Consider the following 17,321-nt stretch of genomic DNA (forward strand, 5'->3'; position numbering starts at 1 on the left):
GTACTGAAAAATCGTGACTCTGACGGAAATGTGGAAAGTGTTTCGAATGTGTTCAGTGTTGTGGAGGGTGCGTCTGCACGATCTTGTCGTTCGCCAAGCCTACGACCTCTTTCGAGCTCTCGAACCCATGGGAGAAGTAATGTCGGATGGCAAAACGGAACGAGAAGCTTCATCAATCGTACGGATGTCCCCTCGAACATTCCTGCTGCCGTAGCACAGGTCGTTCACCCTCATCGTAGGAAAGATGAGGTTGGTACGTTATCGCCATCCTCCGATGAAGGTTTGGGTTGTGAAATCTGGCGTCACGCGTCCAGACCGCTCAAAAGATCGCACGCACTTATTTAACGTCCAGAATCGCCTGCACGTCCAGGCTGTAGTACGTGGGATACACCTGAGCGTTTCTGTTCTCTCGACGCTTGTACGGCTGCGAAACGCTCGGACCACGGTGTTTGTGTAGATAGATTACGGTCCGATTCAGAGTTTGTGTCTGTTGCGGAGGTTACTATTCATGCTCCACCACTTCCTTCAGACTGGCTTTCGTCACCTGAAAAGCGTGGTGATAGTGATATTGATATCCCTTTAGAAAAGGAGTCGAATGTGTTGCGGACTAACGATCCTAAGTGGTCTATGCTTTTGGACATGAAACAATAGCTCTCGTCGTTCTTGCAGTCTTATCAACCGGCTGTTGGCAGTGCGATTGGGCGTCAGACGTTAGACCAGTTGTCGCACAGGCGGCCTGTGGTCTCTAGTGCTGACGTGTTATCGCACAGGCGGTCTCCCATTCGCAGTGCTCAACAGAGGTTGATATAGATGAGTCACGTCAGAAAGTTGTTGCCAAACAAATATCGACTTCCGAATGTGATGAGGAACGCCAGCGTCGGCAAATGGACGCAATGCGTCGCCGTGACGACTCTCAGCAGTCAACTCTTGACGTTATGAAGCGTCGGCGTCAACAGCAAGTGCACGGGACGACCATCACCAGTCTACTTATGACGGCATAGAGCGTCGGCGTCAACAGCAAGCGAACGCTAGGCGTCCACTCGGCGACATTCGGCAGTTGACTCCTGACACCAAGCATCGTTCCTTTGAACAGCGAGCGGATGCTAAGCGTCCACGTGACGACACACGGCAGTTAACCCTTGACGTCGAGCGTCAACCCATCCATAGCATCACACATCAGTCAACCTCTGCCTCTCCTCTTCAGTTAGATACAATTATTGATCATGGCAAGCGGTCTCATTCAGACCTTGATCCTTCAGTTCAGGCTGCAGCAGTTGCTGCACTGCCAGAAGATGAACTTGAAGAGAATTCTGACGTGGACGAACCTTTAGAAGAAGTTTCTGAGAATGAAGAAGACAAACATTATCAACATGCTGTTGATCTTAGGAAATTTATGTTAATTCTCACAGACATTTTTCCTGAACATTTCACCCCTGTGGCCCCTCGTTCTCCTCCATCGGAATTTATTTTAGGTAAAGCAACTAAAGTGCCGGTTTATACTGGTACTTTCACGTTCTTCTAAACGAGCCTTGAAGTTAATGGGTTCCTGGATGGACTCAAAGAGAACTATTGGCAAAACGGCCTTTGCTTTTCCTCCCGCAAGACTGGCCTCTAAATCCAGTGTTTGGTACAAGACTGGTGAAGTGCTGGGCTTGGGATTTCCTTCTTCTGCCCAGGGAGATTTCTCGTGTTTGGTGGATTCTTCTCGTCGTCTGGCCTTAAGGAAAAGAAAGGTATGGTGGTTAATGGCAGAGTTCGACCATTTACTTAAGGGTTTGTTCAGGGCCTTTGAGGTGCTAAATTATCTAGACTGGTGTTTGGGAGCCTTAAGCAAGAGGGTCTCCGAAATGAAGGGCACGGACACTAGTGGCCTTGTTCATTTGATGTCCTGCTTGGACAAAGGTGTGATGGATGGCTCTAATGAGTTGGCTGCCCTGTTCACAGCTGGAATAATTAAGAAGAGGGCCACTATGTGTTCTTTTCTCTCGGCAGGAGTTTTGCCTTACCAGAAATCGGAGCTACTATTCGCTCCTTTGTCAGCTACCTTATTTCCACAAGAGTTGGTAGGGGAGGTTGCCACTGCTCTCACCCAGAAGGCCACGCATGATTTGGTGGCCAATACGGCCAGGAAAGTTTTACCTTCTGCTTTTTCATCTCGTAAACCTAAGGAAAGCTCTACTGGTGTATGACCTTCTCAGTCCTTTCGTGGTAAATCTTCCGGAAGGGGTTCTTTCAAACCATACGGGAGAAAACCTAGGAGCAGAGGAACCAAGACCGGCCGAGGTAGAGTCTGACTGCCCTAGCCTTCAGACAGCAGTAGGTGCCAGGCTGAATTACTTCTGGAAGGCCTGGGAGAGGAATGGAGCGGATCCCTGGTCCGTCCAAGTGTTAAAGTAGGGTTACAAGATCCCATTCCTATCAATTCCTCCATTAGTCACAGATCCGGTGGATCTTTTGCCCAAATACAAGGAGGGTCCGAAGAAGCAAGCCATGCGGCTTCAGATGTCTCTATTATTAGAAAAACAAGCAATAGAGGAAGTGTAAGATGTAACATCTCCAGGGTTTTACAACCGACTTTTCTTAGTTCCCAAGAGTTCGGGGGTGTGGAGACCGGTTCTGGACATAAGTGTTCTAAATGGTTACGTCCAGAACACGACGTTTATGATGGAGACTCAGAAGACGGTTCTTGCGGCGGTAAGGAGGGGCGATTGGATGATCTCAATAGACCTCCAAAACGCCTATTTTCATATTCCAATACATCCCAGCTGCAGACGTTATCTGAGATTCATGGACGGAAACAAGGTCTTCCAATTCAGAGCTCTTTGTTTCGGGCTCAGCACGGCTCCTCTATTATTTACCAAGATCATGCTGAATGTAGCAAGCATGTTGCATTCGAGGGGAATCAGGGCCTCCCTGTACCTGGACGATTGGCTGATAAGAGCCTCCTCAGCCGATTGCTGTTTGAAGGACCTAAGAATGACACTGGAATTAACCAAGGAACTGGGCCTCCTGGTGAGTTCGAAAAAATTGCAACGGACTCCATCCCAGGAGATTCTTTATTTGGGGATGGAGATTCACAGTCGGAGTTTTCGGGCTTTTCCGTCGCCTGTGAGGATTCAGTCAGCTCTCCAAAAAATCCAAGCTTTTCTGAAGAAGGAACTCAGTTCTGTAAGGGAATGGATGAGCCTTCTGGGGACACACTCATCATTAGAGAAGTTCGTGACTCTGGGGAGATTGCATTTGCGTCCCCTTCAGTTTCATCTCAATCGGCATTGGAAAAAAGGGGACAATCTCGACAGGGAAAGCGTTCCCATCACGGACTCCATCAAGTCTCATCTTCAGTGGTGGAACATCGAGTACAGACTGAAGGAAGGCTTGTCTTTACATCAGAAGAGCCCAGTCCTCGTGTTGTGTTCCGACGCCTCTAATTCGGGGTGGGGGGCAACACTGGGGAAGAAGGAGCTCTCGGGAGCGTGGACAGTGGAGCAAACAGCTCTCCACATAAACCAAAAGGAGCTTTTGGCAATACATCTGGCCCTCAAAGGCTTTGAAAAGCTTATCAGGGGCAAAGTAGTCCAAATCAATGCAGACAGCACTACAGCTCTGGCCTATATAACAAAGCAAGGCGGGACCCACTCATGGACTTTGTACGAGATAGCAAGACCTCTTCTCATATGGGCAGAGGAAAGAAAAGTGACACTTTTGACTCGGTTTATTCAGGGAGTCAATAATGTGAGTGCAGACAGACTCAGCAGGAGGGGTCAGATTCTCCCCACAGAATGGATTTTACACCGAGACGTCTGCTAAAGTCTGTGGCGTTTATGGGGTCATCCTCTCATGGATCTCTTTGCAACCACAAAGACAAAGAGACTGGAGTGTTACTGCTCACCATTACCGGATCCCGAAGCCTTACACATAGACGCCTTTCTAATGAATTGGTCGTGCATGGAGGTTTATGCTTGCCTCCCCATTCAAGATTCTCTACAAAGTGATACAGAAGTTCGTATCCCACGAAGAAACCAGGATGACACTGATAGCTCCGTTCTGGCCGTCAAGAAGCTGGTTTCCAGAGGTACTGGAATGGATGGTAGATTTCCCGAGAAGCCTTCCCTTAAGACCAGATCTTCTCAGACAACCTCACTTGGCTCGAAACCACCTAAACCTCCGAGCTCTACGTCTGACTGCCTTCAGACTATCAAAAAACTCGTTAGAGCTAGAGGATTTTTGAAGATGGCAGCCAAGGCTATTGCGAGAGCAAGGAGGTCTTCCACCATCAAGGTGTATCAGTCCAAGTGGGAGTTGTTCAGAGAATGGTGTAGGGCTAACGCGATTTCTTCATCCAGTAGCTCTCTAACCCAGATAGCGGATTTCTTCCTAGACCTTAGAAATAAACATAACTTCTCGTCCTCTACAATTAAAGGTTACAGAAGTATGTTGGCGACGGTTTTTAGGCACAGGAACTTAGACCCCTCCAATAATAAGGATCTGCAGGACTTGTTCAAGTCTTTTGATACCATCAAGAAAAGACAATCAGCTCCTCTTGCCTGGAATTTGGATGTGGTGCTTAAATTTCTCATGAGTGACAGGATTGAGCCTTTGCACTCTACTTCTTTTAAGGATTTAACCTTGAAAACTTTGTTTCTGGTTAGCCTAGCCACTGCTAAAAGAGTAAGTGAAGTACACGCTTTAAGCAGGAACATTGGTTTTTGGGATGGAAAAGCCATTTGTACCTTACAACTGGGGTTTTTGGCCAAGAATGAGAATCCTACCCGGCCATGGCCCAAATCTAGATCCCTAACCTTTATGATGTGGTGGGAGATGAGTTGGAGAAGGTGCTCTGTCCAGTAAGAGCATTACGGCTATATGTGGACAGAACAAAGAATCTGAGAGGCGGCTCAGACGCTCTGTGGTGTGCAGTCCGAAAACCCTCACTGCCCATGTCAAAGAATGCCTTGTCATTTTTCATTAGACTGTTAGTTCGCGAAGCTCACGCCCAGTGCGATGAGGCGGACCAGAGGCTTCTCAAAGTAAAGACACATGAAGTCAGAGCGGTAGCGACTTCAGTGCCTTTCAAACAGAATCGTTCTCTGCAAAGTTTGATGGATACGACCTCTTGGAGGAGTAAGTCAGTATTCGCATCTCATTATTTGAAACATGTTCAGACTCTTTATGAGGACTGTTATACGTTGGGTCCATTCGTAGCAGCGAATGCGATAGTAGGCGAGTGATCTACCACTCCGTTCCCTTTTCCTAATACCCCTTTTCTATCTCTTGGAACTCGTAAAGTTATGGTTGTTTGTGGAGACTGGTCGTCAGTCTTCCGCAATCTTTTGTTTGGTCAGGTGGTCAATTTGTTCCTAGAGTGCGCCTGGAACAAGGGTATTAGTTGAGGTCCTGTCATGTTATGGGTGGTTGTACTGTTTGACAGTTCCTAGGGATCATCAGCCCCGAGTGGATCGCTGGATCTCCTAAGGATAGCGGACAAAATGAGGCAGAGTATCATTGCTGTCAGCTTCCTTATCAGGCGAGTTATTTATGTAATGCTCAAGTGAATTTCCAAATAGGTAGCTGTCTCTGACCTGCCACCAAAGGGTGTCAATCAGCCATTTTTATATAACCAGCGGGTAAGTTTTATATTTAAAAATGATATTTTCATAATAAAATAAACTTTTGAATATACTTACCCGCTGGTTATATAAGTTAAAAACCCGCCCTCCTCCCCTCTAAGAGACTATGAGGCATGGAAGATCTGAGGATTGTGGGTATACTGTAGTTCTACCTGTGGTACCGCGAGGCCGCTGGTGTACACCTGGCATATCTATGATAGCGGCGCAAGATTTTGAATTTTCTGCCAGGGCGTCAGGAGACTTTAGCCATTCTTATATAACCAGCGGGTAAGTATATTCAAAAATTTATTTTATTATGAAAATATCATTTTGAAGGCTTTACTCAATTTTGAAAAGATCCAGACTGGAATTTTTTCTTGATCCAAACACCTGCTGGGTAAGATTTGTATCCTAGTATGTACTGTCACTGAGTAAGAACTGTCTTAGTGTTGTAATACGTAATTCACAGGACTTCTTGTTTGTCTTGATTTGGTTTAGATTCAATTCCATGTCAGATGAGATCCTTTTTTTTTTTATCACATAATCATATTAAGAATAGCGTGCTTATTATTTTGGTACATTTTAAAATTTTCCAATTACTGTATTCAACTCTCTTCAGGAAGCGGGGAATTAAAGTTCAGCTTAGTCAGCCATCCCTTGTTTATAGATGTAAAAAATACTTTCACGAACTTTATGTATGTTTGCTAGGGAACTTAGCAAGCATATTAGTATTATATATTTATTTGTTCTCATAGATGATATTTGCACGTTGTTTTAGTAAGGTGGAGGATTTTACTTGTACATTATGTAGAAAGAAAATTTAGATATGTCTCATAGTTTAATACTACTCTACCATTCTCTGTATTCTGAAAAGAAAAATTTTTATCGCCTGAGTTGATATTTGATAACGCTGTCAGTTAATGAAGTCGGATGAACTTTTTAGAATATCATTATAGTACATATAAAGATTTACTTAGATCACCAAGTCGCATGTCTGGACTCGTGCCTTGGTATACATCTATTAAGGATGAGACCCAAATCAGTCCCAAGGTAATGTTTTGACCATATAAAATGATGGAAGCTTAGTATGAAAATCTTTGGTAAGTTGGTTAAATACTTAATGGAATGGCATACATTTTTTTTTTGTTTCAGCTGACCAGGAAAGTTTAGGCTTATATTTGTTGTACTTTTCTTCGTATTCCATTCATAGTGTGAAAGCTTGAACAAGCGCAGATGAGCAACCTTACTGTGCCATTTTTAATAACGAGGCATTTCACTTTATGCCTCTAATGCCAGATGCATTTACTTTGAGTCTTTAGAAACATTTTTTTAGGCTCAAACAGTTGTATCATAGTATGGATAGGATCACATCGTTCTGTAAGTTAGAACCAAAAGACAGATTTTCAAATAGCAATTCTTAGTAAATTAACAATATTAGCTGTATATCTGTTTATTTAGATAATATCTAGGTTTATATTGGAACAGATATAAATGAATTCATGATGAGGTGTGACCTAGAATGTCTCTGAACTAAGATCTATTTCTCATGAGTTGTGCTCTTCTCATATTTTACCAGTACACCCGCACAATAGAGGTTGATCAGTGGCCTCCAGTATTTTCCGTTCTAAGAAGCACTTTAAAATCAAAGCCTTTTTTGTAAAGATAAAGCTTGACTTTGGGTATTAAGGACTGGTGAAACCAATCTGATGTCAGTGCTTTTGTTATCCATGTATTTTGGTTGTGCATCAAATGTACTGTTAGCAGGGTCTAATTTTTACCTTGGAGGGGCCTCGAGCTATGAAGCTGGTAGTATTTCGACACATTATACATGCTAGCCAATCTTTTTAGGCCTGGAATCCAGGGGGCTCTGACCTCCATAATAAAAGTCCATAATGGCATGCATTTCCAAAAATGGCCATTGACATTCATATTGAAAACTGTTTACATTACTAACCCCCTTCCTGGATGGTGGTCTGGAACGTCTCCTTCATGTACCATTCCGTGGCTGGTTTGTCAGCACAGGCAGCTTCTCCATGCAGGGACACAATCTTAAGACTGAACCTCCTTTGAAATTTATCAAACCATCCCTTGCTGCCATAGTCTTGATTCTGGGTCATTGTCACTGCCATCCATAAACTTGGTGCATCAAAGGATAGATTTCTTGTTACGAATTGGGAGGTTGTTGTATTTAGACATGGCTTACTGCATTAGAGAAAATGTTCCTGAATTGTGTGGTTGGTGTGAGGGCATTCTCTCTCCAAGAATGCTATGTTCTTTCTTGGTGAGTGTTTAGTAACTAAAACTCACAGGTAATTTGATTCTGGTCAAGTTAGGAACTTAAAAATTTGGGTTCGTGATATTAAAAGTGACAGCTGCTGTAATTTCTGTAAGACACTTTCTTTGTGAATGGGATTGGCATCAGTCTGGTAGCATACTAAGACTGTGTTTGCCAAGCTCTATTTAAGATAAGCATGGTTTCATATACTGTATTAAGTTCCTGGTCCTGTGTAAGCAGCAGGTAATATTCTTATGTAAATTGTATTGAGTAAAGGCCTTAAAATTTGTATTGGTTTATAGTTCTTCAATGCTATTTATTATTTATTATATCTATATGAAATTGTGCTGTATCACGCAAATCTTTCCAGCTTTTCATGAGTACTGTTAAACTTCTTGTAATTTGTAGTGAACCTTGGCTAGTTGTTTAAGTATAGATTAGGGTATTGCATTTGATAAGTGTCTTTCTCTTACTTATCCTCTACTTCCTACTGTGGGAAAGTGCCATATGAACTTCTGGTGAAATTCATAGAAATAAACAACTTTAATGATAAAATAGATAATTTCTATACGCACTTACGGTTCATATCGTACGCCCTCCCACCTCCCCCATAGATAAGTGATGTCAAGAGGTTGTTGCATACATTGCTATTTTGTATATTGAAATGACAATCCTCAAGTGTGTGTCTTAGCCATATGCCACCATATAGGGGCAACACCCGACTGGAGTTGAGACTATGGAAGAGAAAAGAAATGGGAAAATATTTTCATTGTTAAAGTAGGTATTGACAATTAGCTTCAAATAAGAATCCATATGAACCTCAGGTGAGTATAGAAATAATTAGTCATATAAAAATTTCATTATTTCTATATCACATTCCTTTACAGTATATTGCCTTTATAGACATATGGCTAGCCAGAAGTATTTTATTTTTAAGTGAAAACCATTATTAGAGAAAGTAGTTGGACAGCCAAGTAAGAAAAGTGTGGTTCAGAGAACTTTTAGGACCATCCATAGTGCCTCATTGGGCCTAAAAGAGGGATTCTGCTGATTTGGGAAATTGTGCAATATTATCTAATGTATATCAACCTTTTTTCAGGGGTGGTTCCCTGCTACCACCTGGAAGTACTGTTCTAGTTGAAGGAGAAAGAGTAGGAACAGTATTGTATTTGGGTCACGAAAAATTAATCACCAGTAATCAAAGCTTTGTGTCCCCCATCTCAGTCGATGCTATCTTATCTCATGAGGGATATTTGCGACCTGTTGGCTTGACTTTGAAGTTGTGGGCCCCAGGTGAGTACAGTGTGTTTTGAAATATGTTGTAAGTAATGACCATATAACTTGATCTGAATTAGTTTTAAATAGGAAAGAAATTGACAGGCTGATAACTGTCACCATGAAAACATTTGTTTGGAAACTCATTTAAATGCAAACCACAGATTACTTAATGTTCTAGGAAAACCTTTTTAGATTGAAGTGAACAAATGGTGGATTATAGCCTGTTTTTCAGAAAGGTTTTAACGCTAATTATTGCTTCTCTTCTAGTTTACTAAAAGTACACAGCACTGCAAAGAAATTTTATCGCCTGCGAGTACTTAGGCCACTTTGTGTTACCAACATTTTAATAGAATTCTTTAAATGTTTTTTCAGCCCTTTCAACTTAGTGGTCTCTTAATTGGCTACATTCTCCACTTAATTGTCTTTTCTTCTCAAGATGAACCCTATTTACCAGTGTATTAGTGTTATCAAGACTATTAAGAATAAGGGCTTCCTTTATGTACAGTAGTCCCATCAATCTAAAACCAAGGTTTAGAAGGGGTCGAGATAGGGGTATCCCCTCACACAGTGTTGTCATGTTTCCACCTACACAACATCACTGAGGCACCAAATTTGTATGTTGCATCATTAAGCATGAAATATCTCTCTCTCTCTCTCTCTCTCTCTCTCTCTCTCTCTCTCTCTCTCTCTCTCTCTCTCTCTCTCTCTCTCTCTCTCTCAAAATTATTTTGTCTTTGCTGTGCAGATACGAGCAGGTTACTAAGTTATTTTTGTGTCTGTGTCAACACAAAGTTAATAGTAGAATACAGTATTGATTTTAATCCCTAAAAGTCCGAAATACAGAAACCTGATACTGTAATAGTTAATACATACTATACAGTACTTAGTGATTAATGGCATGGTAAATGAAATTGGTACAGGTATTAAAAATTATTGTACATTGTGTGGTTATTATTTTTAGTTGTCAGGTTCATAGAAATAACAATTTCATTAAAATTGTCTCAAGTTCCCTAAGAATGATGTCTGACATTTGGCAAGGAAATAAAAAGCCATCAAGAGAAAGCTACGTTATAGGCAATTTATAAAAGAGAGAGATTTATGAGAGTATTAGGATACATGAAACAAATTTGATAGTAGGGAAAAGGATGGAATACTAACCATTTACAGTACACTAGTTCTACCCTACCCGGAATATGGGCACCAACCCGTAGGAGGATGTAGAAAGATAAACTTTGCTGGCAAGAGCCATAAAACTAACACCATTTTTGAGAATTGTCTTGGCCTGAACTATAGAAGATTTAATATCAATGAATGGGTTGATAAACCTATTCAAGATACTCGAAAGGTATTGATAATAGATTCTATGGAAGTTTATTTATCATCAGCTATCAAAGTAGGGACCTTGGATGGAAACTTTGGATAAGCCACTGAGGTAATTTCTCATTATGAATATAGCATCATTTTGGAACAAACTACCAGATGAGGCTGTGAACAGTATCTGTACTGGTCAGTTCCTGATATATTAAGTGATTAACAAATCCATGATTTATTTGTTTTGATTTTTATCTTCCTGGGAATGCCATCCATGTAATTGTGTATTAATTATGTAAAGATAAATATTTCTGGTCTCAAGTTAGGACTGTATAAGTTTATTATAAGATGGCAATAATAATAGAAATCCTTAGTTTTTTTTTATTTAGTCAGAAGTGGTTTCCAGTATTTTTTTGTGATGCTCTTTAATCTCCTTAGTAATGTAGACTTTATACCACAATTTTCTTTTCCATTGAGGTCCTGATTCCTTTGCTTGTTTCAGTTGCACGAGTTTCAGCTTGAATCTTTAATTCAAATCAAATAATCTTAGTTGTTAGCTTTGGTAGGATATTTGTTTACCCATTTTTCCTCTTTTGCATCATCTTGATTACTATACTGTTTTCTTAATTATATTAAGCCGACATTGTTATGAACAAGGGAATAGTCAAGCAATCTTTTAAGGTAATTTGATTTGATGTCAATAAGAAAAACTGGTTTTTGCAACAAAATGCTAGTTTTATATGTAAATATTGATATGAATTAAGTAAAATTATAAAATAAATGATATACTATAGATAGTTTTAAGAAGTAATAGGCTCTTGAGATTATATATTCCTTTTTGGGATTCAAGTTCACGCACAGTGTGGTTTAGGCACTATATAATCAATATGGACCTAAATTTATTTTTTAATTGCATGCAGTTGCTATCATTTGTGAATAGATAGATATGTAACTAGAAAAAGGCTGTCATAGGAACAAGATGCCCATGCTGCACCTTGATAAAAGATTGACTTTTTTGTGAATTTCTTTTGAATTTGTATGCAGTCTCTTTATTGTCCTAATTCTGTCTATAACAAGAAGGCTATGTACCTTTGAAGTGGACTTTAAGAATGTTTTCTGGCTAAATTTGTCTGAAATGGAGCACCGAGTTAAGAAACAGTAAACAAAAAGTATCTAGCTACGAAACTCGATATTTCAACTTATGACTCCTAATCAAGTTTATTGTATCAGCTCACTCATTTATTTCCTGATGGCCTTACAACATTATCCTTGTGTTTTGTAACTTTAACATAGAAATTTTATTCCTATTTTTTCTCGAGAATACTAGTTATTTTAGACATAGGCAAAACAACTCCTGTTTTTCAGCTGTTATCTGTAATCTTTTTGAGTATTGAGGGTACACTCGGGCACACTATTCTATCTTATTTCTCTTCCTCTTGTTTTGTTGAAGTTTTTATAGTTTATTTAGGAAATATTTATTTTGATGATGTTACTGTTCTTAAAATATTTTATTTTTCCTTTCCTCACTGGGCTATTTTCCCTTTTGGGGCCCCTGGGCTTATAGCATTCTGCTTTTCCAACTAGGGTTGTAGCTTAGCAAGTAATAATAATAATAATAAATGAAAATTTACTGTTCTGCCAATAAAAGTTTGCAAATTATTGTAATTAGCTTTATGGTACAGTATATACATATTCAATAACTAACTGTTCTTTCTAGCTGTACAGTAACAGTATCGTATCTGCATATTTAATTTTTCTATTTATTAAGATTATCAAGAAATTATATTCAATTACTGGCTGTTCTTCCTGGTTGTACAGTAAGAGTATTGTAAATGCCTATTCAGTCTTTCTACTTATTTTATCATGAAAATACAGTATATTAGTAAAAATTTATTCTGCTATTAGTTAATTGTTTTGCATACAGAATTAGGTAGTTTGTAGTAGGCCTATATAATGTTGGTTTTTAACATATTGTTTTGTGAAGATACAGTACTTTATAGTAATATTTTTTTTCAAGAATTAGTATGAAGTTTAGGTAGCTAATTTATGATCAAAAGTGAAATGGGATCAAAGTTGAATTTTAGTTATCTGATTCTCATTTATATTTTATTTTTCAGATTGTGGTGAGATATTTGTTCCTTTGAGTGCTGTCATATGTCAGTTGGATGAAAATTTGGACCTTCCTCGAAAAGAAAGTTGGTCTAGTTTTGAGTATGAATATGTTGATGAGGACAGTGATGAAGAATTACATACAAAGCCAGAAATTAATAGGTATAAGGAAGATAGAATTACCTCCGAACTATGTGTTCAAAGTAATGAGCCATTGGATGTTTCTCCAAAAGTTAAAAACACTGCTATCAGAAATGAGGAGCCTCCGTATGACCCCTATATTAGTAGATCTCCAAGTGTATCTTCATTCTGTTCAGTCATTTCTCATAGTTTAGGCGATTTGTCTGTTTATGGTTTGGAGTGTGAAGACGAGTTTGGTAAGGACGGGACGTTTAGTATTGACGATGGGATGTCGTCTGAACGTGTGTACTTAACAGAAGATCTGGGCACAGAAAGTAGCCGGAGAAAGTTTAGTGATGCCAAAGAAATATCTCAAGAGAGTGCATTGAACACCACTTTCACCAAAAATGACACTGATGAACACTCAAGTGAAAGTCAAGGATTTCACGGATCACTCTATGACACATGTGACTCTGCCATTAGTTTATCCTTTACGAGAAGGCTAAGGTATTCTGAAGATAATAGTGGTCCTTCAAGTGTAACGGATACTGGGAGAGAGTCTCCACATTTTGGAGATACTTGGGACTCTGGTTGCTCTGTAGGAAGGAGAAGATGCCGCAGTGGGTCCTCTGGACACTGTTCTGATAATGAAAGTGAAAATCATCAACTGGGAAGTACTTTTGCAAGGAGTCTGGGAGATGCATTAAATTTAGTTTTAGAAAAACATAATCTCCAACAAAACTGGGATTTTGAAAATGAATCTACTAACGAAGGTAATGCTGGAATGTATGTTAACACAGATATATCAAGGAATTATGAGGGAAGTAAAGAACAGCTTCAGGAGTTCAAGGAGTTTTTCGAAGATACATCGTTATCGTGTTCTACGCTTCATATAAGCAAAAGGTTAGTTGTGGGCTACTTTAAAGTTTTTAATTTTTAAGTACCGGTATACAGTATCAGTTGAAATACATAGAACTAATCTTATTTGTCCTACAAGGTTTTTTATCCTTTCATCTACAATTGCTTTATATGGAAGGAAAAAAGCTTCAGCACCTTTAGAAATTTTTGTAAAAAGGTCTACAGGATCCTGACTCGATTACTACACTAGGAGGAATAATGAAAAGCATGCTGTATATTTAGTGGAGGATGCGGCAATCAACTTTAGAAATATTCAATGAAATGACAATTTATAGTGTAAGGTTAATTATTTCAATACTGATTAAGTTCATTTGCTTTTGCCGCTCTCCATTCCTTCCAGTGGTGGCACAGTTTTAAGGTACATGATAGAATCTCGGATGAGAATGGCTGAGAACAATAAGAGCAGCCATGCACTCACCCAAGTGCCTATATGTTAAGATGGCAGCATCTAGACTGAGGAGCAATGCCTAGGGCTGTATTATACCAGTGCGGAGAACTGGAAAAAAATTTACTTTTAAATCTAGGAGTGTTGGCTGATTGATATTATTGTCTTATTTTTATTTATGTTCATATTTCCACTGGTTATTAAAGTGAAATATGTTAAGTAATCTCCTAAGTCTATCAGTGCTGCTGTTAAGGGGATCGTCCGCTATGTCTTGCATTTTTTGTTCTAATTATTTGAAATACACAATTTCTATTTTATGTTTTAGACATATACCTTCATCATTCAAAAATTTCAAGTCATTTGATCAAAAACTTTTTGATTTATTAGCAAAAATCGTGATTTTTAAAAAAAATAATAAGTACCGTTTTCGCCACTAATATGACACCAATTGTATTGAAAATCGTACCATAAATACTACTTTATAAACTGAATAATTCTGTGTGACAGAATTTTGATTGTCTATTTTGTTTTTTATTTATTTTTTTTACTTGTCTAAACGCAAAAATATCAAGAAAAAAACAAAAAGGAAAATAAAAAAATCTGTCGCAGAATTATGGGATTTTCATTCTTCTATTCAATGATATCTCTCTAAAATTGAACAATAGACAATCACGAAATGGCTACCGACATGCGAATAAGTATGTTTTTGAGTTATGAGCTCCCAAGGATTGGCTATATAAATTTTTGCATTTTGCGTAGAAAAATCAAAATAACAATTATGATAAACTAATTTGGTACTTTTTTCATTCCTACAGCAAGGCTCCCTAAACGAGGTATTTAAACCCTAAGTGTACTAATACGCTTAGTGTAAGGGTGTCAAGAGTTGCCAGCTGCCTCTCATTTATTGCCTGAGCTTCATAGAATGTTCCAGCTTTGTAATATTTTTCATACTAGTTGTTATTTCTTTGACCTTAGGTAACTTCAGCATTCTTATAAACCTCACAAGAATATTGTAAAAAGCCGTTTTTCATACAAACTGCAAGTAAACAAAAACGCTTACGTCATGCCTTTCATACGTCTTTGGAGTCGTAGATCGCCTACACTCCCAGTACCTTCCATCTCTGCCAGACTTACAAGATTTCGAAAGATATTTGATAATATCGCTGTATACAGTATATGCAAAACTAAACACGCAAAGATGCTCCTGTTAAACTAAGTCTTGCAAACCTGGCAGTTAGGATGACATCACCATTTAAAGACTGCTTTATTTTCTTTATTTGTAAAAATTATTGGCTGATTATTTTCTTTATTTGTAAAAATAATTGGCTGAAGCTTCTGGAGAGCATTTACGACATGTTTTTGCATACATAGAAACAATAATTTTATTTTTTATTTTTTCAAGTTGTTAATTTATCCACCATACTGGACGGTCCCTTTAAGAGAAGCCACAAAAAGATGTAGAAGGGTTAAACCATAGTGTGAATAGTAGATTCAGATTAGGTATTTAAGCAATAAATAGTTCTTAAATCAGATGAATAATTATTTGAATTTTGAATAACACTAATTAGATTCACTTTAGTTTCTATTATTGAATATTTTTGTTTGTTCAATTTTGTTTTAGTTATTGCTAATAGAATCCTTATTTGATCTCTAATGTTAAGTGTTTATTTTATTTTGTTGCAGTACTCATGGACAGTCAGAAGTATGACAGCTGAATACCACAGATAAGGAGCATAATTTGATACTACAAACTTTTTTTAATATTGATTCCAATGGAATTCAAGTTTTCATCTTTAATTGCATATATTCCAGGTAATTGTTGCATTTTAGACTTTGAACAGTAAGGCATGCCTTTAACAATTTTTTAGTCATTATGGACTTGCACTTAGGTAGTTACCATTTTTATTTTTTTTTTATTTTCCACATAGAAAGTGTATCTTATTTTTGTTTGTTTAATATTTGGACTTCATTGTTTTACTCGAGAGTAGGTTCTTTATGAGCAGCAGTGAAATAAGTATATGCCATTCTCTCAAAGATATTTCTGTAAAGTAGAAAATAACTTAATTCCTTTGCTGCAGACTACTATGTTCAGACACTTTTTAGCATCATTGGTGCTCGATTTGGTACTTTTTAGTACTTAGTGGATTTTTGGTAATTGGGAAATTAAAGTATTTAATTTTGCATGATGAAATCCATATACAAATTTTGAAACAAAGTTTCTAATCTAAAAAGGGGTGCTTTATATTTTACCAATTTTTACACTGCCACTTTCAATTATAGTACTGTATACAGTACTGATTAAATTTGAGTTTTGGGTAAAAGATGTTAGTTTTGGTACCAAAGACTGAATTTATTCACCAGAACCTTGAAAGTAGAAAAAAACAACAAGTTTTGTATCAATTATTATAGACAGATGTAGAAAGCAATGTTCTAGGTAAAACCAGGGAAAACTGTTTTCAGCAAAGAGTATCATTATTAAAAAAAATATTTATGCAAAGGGAATTATTCTCTTGTAACAAGGTTACACAATTCATATACAGTAGTCATTTAGGCTTAATTCAATGTAATATTTTAGCATTAGTGTACTGTTCTGAACTGTATTATTTAGTACAATACTTTATTTTATAAACAATTTTGAGATGGTGCTAAAAAGAAGTAATTAAAGCAAATAATTAAACCATGAGTGCATGGCATATTAAGATATTGGTTGTGCTTCTCATGTAAATTTATTTATAAAAGAATGACATATTTATTTTAATTATGTAGTTTTAGTTTTGAAAAATTATTTTTTTTTAAACAATGATAATTGTTTTTATTTTACTTGGAATAAAAGATATGTTCATGTTTTCTTTTATTTTAACACAGATTTTGTTCATATCAATTTGTACTGTTTAATTGCATAGAATATACGTGCATATTATAGCTCTTTTACAGGTACAGCTAATTTGAAACTGGTGCTAGGTCACTGTTCCTGGGAGTGGTAATAGGCGCAGTTTTTGTGAAATTTTATAATTAGTATCAACTAGATGGATTGCTAGATTCACTTTCTGTTGCATGTTAATCCAGTTTCCTATTTAATCCTGTAGAGGCATACAGTGAACCCTCGTTAATCGCGGTAGATAGGTTCCAGACCCGGCCGCGATAGGTGAAAATCCGCGAAGTAGTGACAGCATATTTACCTATTTATTTAACATGTATATTCAGACTTTTAAAACTTTCCCTTGTACGTAGTACTGTTAACAAACTACCCTTTAATGTACAGAACACTTAATGCATGTACTAACGTACCCTAAACTAAAACAGGCACAAATATTAAGGG

At 37.9% G+C, this 17,321-nt stretch overlaps 1 protein-coding gene across 4 annotated transcripts in view; it reads left to right on the forward strand.

Annotated features, from left to right (window-relative positions):
• The window catches only part of LOC137658506 (uncharacterized), a 329,004-nt gene extending 312,160 nt beyond the window's left edge, over positions 1-16,844 (forward strand). For all 4 annotated transcript variants that reach the window (XM_068393277.1, XM_068393278.1, XM_068393276.1 and 1 more), the window contains 3 exons: positions 8,981-9,174; positions 12,588-13,602; positions 15,686-16,844. In XM_068393277.1, coding sequence (XP_068249378.1) covers positions 8,981-9,174; positions 12,588-13,602; positions 15,686-15,710 — 1,234 coding nt within the window. In that variant the 3' untranslated portion in view covers positions 15,711-16,844. The remainder of the gene's footprint in view (positions 1-8,980; positions 9,175-12,587; positions 13,603-15,685) is intronic.
• The last annotated feature ends 477 nt before the right edge of the window (positions 16,845-17,321 follow it).

The sequence above is a fragment of the Palaemon carinicauda genome, chromosome 19 (assembly GCF_036898095.1).
Source record: "Palaemon carinicauda isolate YSFRI2023 chromosome 19, ASM3689809v2, whole genome shotgun sequence".
NCBI lineage: Eukaryota > Metazoa > Arthropoda > Malacostraca > Decapoda > Palaemonidae > Palaemon > Palaemon carinicauda.